Source organism: Lolium rigidum, chromosome 5, assembly GCF_022539505.1.
Source record: "Lolium rigidum isolate FL_2022 chromosome 5, APGP_CSIRO_Lrig_0.1, whole genome shotgun sequence".
In the NCBI taxonomy this organism is placed as follows: domain Eukaryota; kingdom Viridiplantae; phylum Streptophyta; class Magnoliopsida; order Poales; family Poaceae; genus Lolium; species Lolium rigidum.
The window spans coordinates 69,316,519-69,326,513 of record NC_061512.1 but is presented as its reverse complement, the minus strand read 5'-3'; the positions used below and the strand labels follow the sequence as shown (position 1 = coordinate 69,326,513).

Sequence of the window (9,995 nt, the reverse complement as noted above, 5' to 3'; positions counted from 1 at the left end):
GTTGTGGGGGAAGAATCTCTCCTCTGCGCGCTGCTCGCCACTGAGGTTGACGAGAACCACGTCGATCTCCGCCTCCAGGGCGGCGAGACCGATCGGCGGTGGCGGGATCGGGACGCCGCCCGCGCTCAGTCGCCAGCCTCCGGGCGTGCGAAAGTCCGGCGGCGCGGGATAGCCCGCGGCGTGCAGGAGCCTCCCCTCCCATTGGTGGAGAGAGCGGCGGCCGAAGCCGTTGTTCGCCGCGCCGTAGTTCGCCATTGATCGCTAGCTCTCGCTCGATGAGATTGGAGAAGAGAGGTGAATAGGGAGACGACGTGGTGAATGCGGCCAGACGCGGTAAATCCGCGATAAACAGAGGGCGACACGCGTGAAACTGAGACGTCGACATTAACTCGCAGCGTGGAAGCTACGCATCCGGCGAAGACTGACCGGCGGCAGGCTTTTACAGCGCGCGATAGACGATGCGATGAGGACGACGATCGGCCTTTCTCGCTGACCAGTCAGGGCCACCAGCCGCGCAGGAAGTTTTCTCGGCGTTTCCCGCGCTTTCGTTTCGTCTAGACTCCCCGAGCGCTCCCCGGGGGGCTGGGGATGACCTAGGCTCCCCGGATAAATGAAACTCAAATCCGGACGAAAACGAGGATCCAGGAGCGCGACTGGGCTGTTTTCGTCCATCCGAATAAAAAAAAGGGCATCCTAAAGCCTTCCCGGGGAGACGGCTGGAGATGCTCTAATAAAAAAACATGCTGCGGAATTTATAATAAGTGAACTACCTGAAATACCTGCTGAATATACTACACCAATTGTGATGTAGTTTCTCGATCTGAACCGTTTGATCGAAGGAAATGAACGGACCAAAATTACTATAAAGTAACTCTTACAAAAATAGTGAATCCTCCGTTTATCTTGCATTTTTTTCTCGAAAATAGCCGCTTTATTACTTAAAGTCAAGCAATTACACTCGGCCTCTGCATAATTAAGATGCACACCGCCATCCAGAAGTCTCAGGTATCAATCATGAGCAATTGTAGATCGCCTAAGGAGAAGGTGGTGGACCAATCCATAAATTATCTTGCCACCCATGTAGGGAAAAAGTATCCCTCGACGTAACCTCCAAGTGTGTATAAACCTCCGTAAAGAGGTCACGGTTCTCCATCCTTTACAGAGCTGAGCACAAACGTAGAATATCAGTACATCTGTAAATAACTTGCAAGAGAGATCAATTCTTATTATTAAAAATCTTGTTATTTCTACATAGCCATATCGACCATACAACAACAAATTCTCCCACCCTAATAAGCGTTCTAAACCCGAGATCAATACCATGAAACCAACTACCAAAGATATTGATGACACTGGTCGGAGGATACAGATTAGAAGCTACTTAGATAATGACCATATAGATCTAGCAAAGCGACATTGGAAACATAAGTGTTTAATCCTCTCATTCTGGTGACAGAACATACTGACTTTTCTCTGCCAATTACGCTTAACAAGATTATCTTTGGTTAGGATTACCCCTCGACGTAAATACCAACCAAAAATCTTAGTTTTTAGTGCTATTTTCATCTTCCAAATTTTCTTGTCATTATCAACTGGTATATCATATTAGATAATCGCATTGTATAATGAACTTACTAAAAGCATCCCATTGGAATGTAAGCTCCAACGAAATTAATCACCACCTACCGAAAGTTGAATGGATTTCAAACGATGAAGTAGGGTATTCCATGCAGCTAACCTAGGACCATATAAATCCCGTCTAACATATTTGCAATGAGAATGAGAATGGCTAACATATTTGCAAGAATGTTAAGAATCATAGGACATCATTGGCCCTCACGCTAGTTGACGAAGGATCACCTCGCCAATGCCTACGTATTGTAGACTTGGGTTTCGGGAGAGAGCGACGATGGAGATTCCGGGAGCGAGATTAGGCACACGACGTACCCAGCTTCGGGTCCCCTCGGTGGAGGATCCCTACCTGCTGCTAGCAATCCAGTATATGATCATATGTCTGTTTACAGGGTGCCGCTGTAGGCGGAGCTATGTTGTCTATGTATTGGCTATCTCTTGACCTCCTTCTATCGGGTGCCAGGGCTGGCTTTATATATGCAACCAGCCTAGGGTTTTACAAGAGTCCTAGTCGACTACTTCTTCGGGTTGCCTTGTTGGGCCTTCTCCATATTGGGCCGAGCCGATCCAGGTATACCAATAATGGGTACCCGAAGGGTATACCCATGTCAGTAGCCCCCGAGTGTCTAGGGAAGTCGAAGACTTGCGTAGAGACTCCAAGCATAATCATCTCCGAAGTCGAAGAAAATACAAGGCGAGGTCCATGTCGTAGATCATGTGTAGCGTAGATGATGTCTCGAAATTATTTTTCTATCGGGTGCGCTGCAGCGCTCCCGATGGGAGTAGCCCCCGAGTCTATGGGTAAGTGCTTGCACTTAGGCATAGACTCAAGTTGTACTACTCGATGAAGAACTTAACTATATTCCTGGAGGACTTGATGAAATCCATGTGCTCCCAATGGGAGTAGGCTCCACTCGAGTTGTAGAATCGAGTTGAGTCTGCAAACCTTGATTGTCATAGATGTTGTCGAAGTTATTTTTCTATCGGGTGCGCGGCCAGCGCTCCCGATGGGAGTAGCCCCCGAGGCTACAGCCAAGTGTTTGCACTTGGGTGTAGGCTCAACTTGATTTTAATCAACTCCACAATTCTTCCTCTTTCTTGTATCTTATCGGGAGGGTGAACAATGCTCTCGATAAGAGTAGCCCCCGAGCCTATGGGAAGGTGCTTGCACCTGGGCATAGACTCAAGTTGTACTACTCGATGAAGAATTTGACTATATTTCTGGGTGCAACCCCTCTTTTTATCGACTCCAGGCCATTGCTATTTTTATTTGACATCCATATCTATATTGTACAGGGATAATGGTAAATGGGGCTGGTTCATCTGACGGATCAGGTACCAGTTAACTGCTCTTGTGGCAATCCCGCAAGAACCTACTTCAAGATCAAGTCCCCGGACTTGACCTCGGTACCTGGCGTAATTCGTCACGTGCCGCTTAAGGACTTACCATGATCCGAATTCCAGTAATGTTATCGGGTCCACAGCGCGTCCGCCGGGATATTTCTTCACATCTGTTGATGTGGAAAAAAGTAGCAGAGCGCAGTCTTTGGCGATGCCACGCCACACAGGACGGATCCCGGGGTCTTACCTTCGTAAGTATTACGGCATTCAGAGATTTATTCGCGACTTTGGCGCTCTGAGAATATTTTGTCAAGTGCCTTGTTAGGCTGATGCAATGACCCATTTTGCGGGTTCTTTTATTTTTCTCTCGGGCTTGATGAGACAGCCGAATATATTGATTCTTCTATATTGTCGGGTACATCACCGATGCTCTTGCTCGGAACAATATTTTTGGGTTCCTCCTTGATGAAAATTTCGCCGAGTTCCTCCTTGAAGAAAATTTTTTCGAGTTCCTCCCTGAAGAAAATTTCTTCGGGTCCTCCTTGAGGACAATTCTTCGGGTCCTCCCTGAGGAGAATTCTTCGGGTCCTCCTTGAGCATAATTCTTCGGGTCCTCCCTGAGGACAATTCTTCGGGTCCTTCTTGAGGATAATTCTTCGGATCCTCCCTGAGGAGAATTCTTCGGGTCCTTCTTGAGGATAATTCTTCGGGTCCTCCTTCAGGATAATTCTTCGGGTCCTTCTTGAGGATAATTCTTCGGGTCCTTCTTGAAGAAATTTTGTCGGGTTCTCTCTTGAAAATAATTTCATCGGGTTCTCTCTTGAAAACAATTTTGTCGGGTTCTGAAGAAGATTTCGTCGGGTTCATCCTTGAAGAAAATTTCGTCAGGTTCATCCTTGAAGACTTTTTTGTAGGCACAGTTATTCTTTTTGTCGACCTGAGATGTAAAATGAAGAAGTATGGCGCAGCCCCCGAGTGTCGGGTGCGGCGAAAGTAAACGATAATCAACTTTGTGCAAAATAAAAGAACACTTAGCTTATTGGACACGACGAAGTCGATGCGTGATGAAGTCTTCGACTGCATAGAAGAAATCGAGCCGAAGTAGAAACCACCAAATAGTGATAATAGATGCCGCCAAATTGTTTATGAAGAAATAGCCGAGCCCCCGAGCGCTGCTGGGTTGATGTCATGATTGTTGCTTAGACGTCGTGTCGTAGTTGTGACCCGGGGTAAAGTCGTTGTCGAGCCCCCGAGCGTTGCTGAAAACGTTGTGCCGAAGTAGTGGTCGCCTGAATATTATATTGTAGCAAGTTGTTGTCGAGCCTCCGAGTGTTGGTTCCATGGATATGTAACATGTTTTTGATTTCCGCTAGAAAATTCGATGAAATTGTCGACCCCATTGAAGCTGAAGCCATTTGAATATTAAGGCCATAAAATATGAAGCATTGAAGATGAATCCAAGATGGAGTAATTGAGATGAATCGCCTTTAAATATGAAGCATATATTGAAGATGAATCCGCCGATATCATAGAGGATGAATCCATTGACTCGAAGAAAATAAATCCAACAATATTCATAGATAATAAATCCACTGACCCGGAAATGCATCGGGTAGTATTATATTAGAGGAAACCAATGATAAACTTATAAGATGAATCCAATAAATCGAAGAAGATAAATCCACTGAGCCGAATAAGATAAATCCACTAAGCCGAAGAAAATAAATCCACTAAATCGGGGAAGATATCTCCAGAGCCGAAGAAAATAAATCCACGATGTAATGATCCTCGAGTATTCGGGTGGGTGCATAGCCGAAAGTAATCGACACGACAGACGCGGTCGATGAAGAGTACGCTATTGATGTGCGTGATCCTTGACGTAACAGAGTAGATCGGCGTGGCGAACAGAAGGTCAACACGGCTCTAGTGTTTATTTCCTTAATCCGCTTGTTGGGATGGTCACCTCCACCACTCGGACCGATTTGTTTTGCTCGTCTGATTCTTCAGATAGTACATGATGAGCTGAGCTGACGAGCCGTCGATTGTCATGATGGAGACTGGTCCTGTCAGCTTGAATCGGGCTGGCACTAGGTTGCTGTGAGGAAACTGGCGACTCGCCTGGTCCGCAGTGAATGACGATGAATCAATCGGCATGAAACTTCCGCGCGGACTCGTGATAAGGTTGAACGAGCTCGCACAGAAAAATTTGGACGATCAATCGGGTGCTGCCAAATCAATGAGGATTAGAGTTCGTTGAAGTTGATCAGGTGCGTGGCGAAGTGTGCTGCTGCCATACACGCTTTAGCGCCCACACCAGTTTTTTCCTTACATCGCTTCCCCCCAACTCTCATGGGTACGTGTACACACAGAAAAACAGGAAGATGATTATATCTAGTAAGCTATTGATACATAAAATAAGCAACAAGAGAGATTAGGTTGCAAAACGAATCGACCATGGCATATGGGATTGTGTACTTTTACCTACTATAGCTTTCTAGAAAAGAAAAGAAAATCGATCTAAAGCTTTCTAGGAAAATCGATCTAACAACGTACGGTAGATTTAAGTAAGGAGAAGGACAGATTACCGATCGATCCAATCAGCTTTTGCATGAGGTCGTTTGCACGTGCCTGACACTACGCATCCGAGGAAAACGTACCGCGTCTCCATCCGCTCCCGAAGAAATTCAACGCGAGATTTTTCGGTACGATGGAGCCGCATATGCACACGCGTCGCAAACTATTGGATCACCAAATCCAGCTGCCGCCATGAAGAGTTTATTTCTTGAAGAAGACGAGGAGTCTCGCCCGGATGACAAAATTCAGTTGCCGCGATTCCCACAGACGGCGCCAATTGACGAAGGATCACCTCGCCAATACCTACGTATTGTAGACTTGGGTTTCGGGAGAGAGCGACGATGGAGATTCTGGGAGCGAGATTAGGCACACGACGTACCCAGCTTCGGGTCTCCTCGGTGGAGGATCCCTACCTGCTGCTAGCAATCCATTATATGATCATATGTGTGTTTACAGGGTGCCGCCGTAGGCGGAGCTATGTTGTCTATGTGTTGGCTATCTCTTGACCTCCTTCTATCGGGTGCCCTGACTGGCTTTATATATGCAACCAGCTTAGGGTTTTACAAGAGTCCTAGTCGACTATTTTTCGGGTTGCCTTGTTGGGCCTTCTCCATATTAGACCGAGCCGATCCAGGTATACCAATAATGGGTACCCGAAGGGTATACCCATGTCACTAGTCACTAGTCACACCCACAATTCAGCCATGCACGAAATCATCAATCCAGTTCTTTCGAATTATCTCAACAGGAGTCCAACTCAAAACACAAACTAAGTACTCCACAACAGTAAATAGCGAAGTGGTGGAAAAGGAAATAAAGTCGTATTAATACGTAGATGTGTCATTCCATATCGCTAGCCTCCAAAATTTGCCGTGCTCCCGTTTTTTTCATTTTTGAAGATAGGTAGTCGACCACCTAAGGACTTGGCTAAAGTGCAAGACCAAACCTCTATGCGCGCGCATGCATACATCCGTGCAAAGTGCAAAATTTTCTGACGTATGCTTCTCTCACGCATGCTCAGAGCCAGATTGCCCCGGCGGCCTTGAGCATGGGCACGAGCTTGCCGCCGAGGTGCAGCGACATGATCCTGTCGGTGGAGCCGACGAGTTTGCCGCCGATGAAGACAGCCGGGATGGGAGACGAGCGGCCGAGGCGGCGGGCGAGGTCACGCTCCATGTCACGGCCGCGCGGGTCCTTGTCCAGCTCGTGCACCGCCGCGCACACGCCGAGGCCGGAGAAGAGCGTCGTCACCGTGTGACTCATCGGGCACTCGTTGCTCGCTGTGAAGATCACCACCGCCTTCTCCGCCGAAAGCCTTGTCACCCTTTCCATCTTCTACTTGATGGTTTGCGGAAGGAGAGCTATTCAAAAAGCTATAGCGTCGCTGAGAACGATGAAGTGTTCTGTGGATCTGTGGTTGTGTCTTGTGTGATCTCTCAGTGTTGGGTGCGAGGACCTTCTTTTATAGGGCACGGATGGAAGAGAGGAAGAGTGACTGAGTGAGTCTGTAATGGTGGGGGCATATAAGAATCCACGACGTGTGCATAGCACACTCAAAGTGATCACCTGGAGTATCTATCATGGTTTCCAGTCCTTCTCTTATGACTTACTAGATTTAGATGTGCGCCTTGGCGCACGATCCCGTGGAATTCCAGCCGATTTACACATTGTATAACAACAATAAAAATTAGATGAAAAATGCTAATATATGTAAATTTGAATGACCCGGTTCAAAGTCATTATCTCGTGAAGTTGAACACTGACTAAGCATTGGGCGGTATAGTGGAACCAAATGCATACACGAGTAAGGTTTGCATGACGGAAATCACAATCTAATTCTCATAAGTACAAAATGCAATAAATTCATAACTGCCTATTAGATAGCACTTTGCTAGGTGACTAAGCTACAAGAACCGATGGTCCATAGGAATGAGAAAATTCTGGGAAGAGGCCTTTGGTGGGAAAAGGCAAGCACCATTTGTTTTTCTTCTGCTAGAAATCCAGAATAGCATAATTTCAGAAAAGGGCTCTGTCTAAAGGTGCAAATCTGAAGGGAACACAACTGATCACATGAAGCCATAGCTGCAAGGCATGAAGGTATGCAATTAGAGTGAGCACATATTAAATTGAGAGGCATATGAATTTTATTAGGCAATAAAAAAATCGTAAGACGAAGCAGGTGAGTAAAAGTAGATTAAGATCTTCGAATAAGCCTAATGAAGTCGTTGCTGATCACAACACTCACAAATAAGAAAAAAAAAATAAGATAACATGAAAAATCTCTAGAAAATAGGCACTGAAGCAATAAGCACATTTCATAAAATGTTCATGTAACCACATTATATGAACTTTTCGTATGATAGGATAGAACAGCAAGTAGGAAATGATTTATAGAAAATCATAAGGCGAGGATTAACCACAACAGATCAATACATGGAAGCTAAGTACTATACGCAATATGAGAAACTGGAAACCATCTAACGTAACATAAATTGTGTGTCATACTCCTCAGCTGAAATGATGTACTTTGATGATGTTTCTTAAGCTAATCAATCATTAAAATGTTGTTTCTTTGTGGTCAATACTGAAGACCCATAATTATGGTTAAAGGGCAGTGCTTAGCATATCAGTATTTCCATGGTAGCAGGACAAGAGCATCATTGTACAGGGAAGCTGCTTTATATTGAGCAAGGACATGGCAAGTATCCCATGCTTGGTATTCCTTGGTACATTGGGAGATCCTTCTTTTCTAGTTGATAAGCAATAGTAAGTATAATGAAAATATGACTCAGAATTCCTCAAAATGAATCGTATACAACAGAGGTTCAAAGTGGTGCATTGTTTATAGAAAAAGGAGAAACTAAATGAAAATTCCCACAATATTATGTATTCAAATGGGTAAATTATAATACCTGAACCGACACCAGCCTAAATATCTCATGTGAAGTTTTTATGAGACATTTATCTCTGGTTCTACTTGGTCATGATCAGTGCAAAATTGATATTCACAATAAATATGATACCATGGATCTGAAGCCACCAACAAAGGTCATCACTACTCGTAAGTTCTGAACATACCCATTCTCTCCATGACATCTCCATGACACCAATAAAGACAAGCTTCCTTAGTCTTTAATTCTAGGTATAACCCCGAAAGGAACAAAAAAAAACAATCGAGGGATTTAATAATTGGCCAGAAGGATCTAGGTAAGATGGACATAACATGATTCCCCTTTGTCCTTAGCCACAATGGTTAGCAGCTACAGGGAAACAATATAGAGTTAATTCCAAACATGGCAATAACACACGGTGTTGAATGGAAGCACTGAGATGTCATAAAATTGCCTTGCTACACTGCTTTGCTATCAGATCAATTTTTTGACAGGTTTGCCAATGTTGTTAGAAGTGGACATTAAATATTACCAAAGCTAACAGATAAACTAATACTCTCACTTTAATCACGCATGTGATTTCCAGTAAAAGCCAAGGAAACATAGAGAAAAGCACAAATGCATTATTTTGGACTGTTTGCTTTATTTTACTGCATTAAGATCATGCGTTCCACACATAGGTATTCCTCTCCCAGGTAATATTTCTAGGGGTACAATAAACTATCCATTTAGATGAAGGAAATCTATTATCATTGCAGCATTAACATATTTTACCAAACAATTCCGCGGAAAGCGACTGCCCTGGATGTCTCTTTTTTAACACGTTGCATAATTCTTTTCTGAGAAAACTAAAGTGACAACCTTCCAAAGATATCCTTTTCAGCATTAGTCATACTAACAGGTAGACCATGGCCTGGAATATCAATACACAAGCATCATTAGGAAAAGCCAACAGAGATCATATCCGAATTTAAGAGGTGAAATTTTTAAGTGGGTAGCATTAACTGATCTATACTACAACTACCAGAAAGTAAGGTTTTACTCCCAATGTACACTATTTTAGAGTTGAAATCATGTATAGATTAAGCCGATGTGATATCACAAAGACATTAGTGGAAGGGGAACGTCTCTACATAGCTAAAAAAGCAAAATTTTCAACTCAGAGGTGCAAAATGATAAGAACACGGCTTAACTGATACTGTTCTTATTGACTGAAAACTGGAAAAGCATGCCACTGTCTAGTTCTTACGGAATCCAAAGAACAACCATTTTCCATCTCTTGTAACACAAACCAACCAAAGAATTGGTATATGTACTGAAATAATTAGAGTTTTTCAGAAATGCAGTAGAAATAGCTCAAAACATTTGTCTATCCCTAGCTAGCTCATCACAGGAAGTAATTTAAGGCGTAGATATAATAAAATGATTAAATGCAACAAAATGCCACAAGAAGGGAATGAAGCAATAGTCTACGTGTGAGTTGTAAGATAAAACAATATTACTTAGATATTTTTAGGGGGGGGGGGGCTACACTGAATAATCCTACATATCTTTAAT

General features: G+C 44.0%; 1 protein-coding gene across 1 annotated transcript; it reads right to left on the bottom strand.

Annotated features, from left to right (window-relative positions):
* Positions 1–6,258: 6,258 nt before the first annotated feature.
* Positions 6,259–6,970, bottom strand: LOC124653113 (glutaredoxin-C15-like). Its single transcript, XM_047192172.1, has one exon. The coding sequence runs from the start codon at positions 6,877–6,879 to the stop codon at positions 6,565–6,567; it is 315 nt and encodes a 104-aa protein (XP_047048128.1). The 5' UTR covers positions 6,880–6,970; the 3' UTR covers positions 6,259–6,564.
* Between the last annotated feature and the right edge of the window lie 3,025 nt (positions 6,971–9,995).

Coding starts and splice junctions, on each gene's coding strand:
- LOC124653113 (XM_047192172.1), bottom strand. CDS start 6,879: ATGGAAAGGGTGACAAGGCTTTCGGCGGAGAAGGCGGTGGTGATCTTC.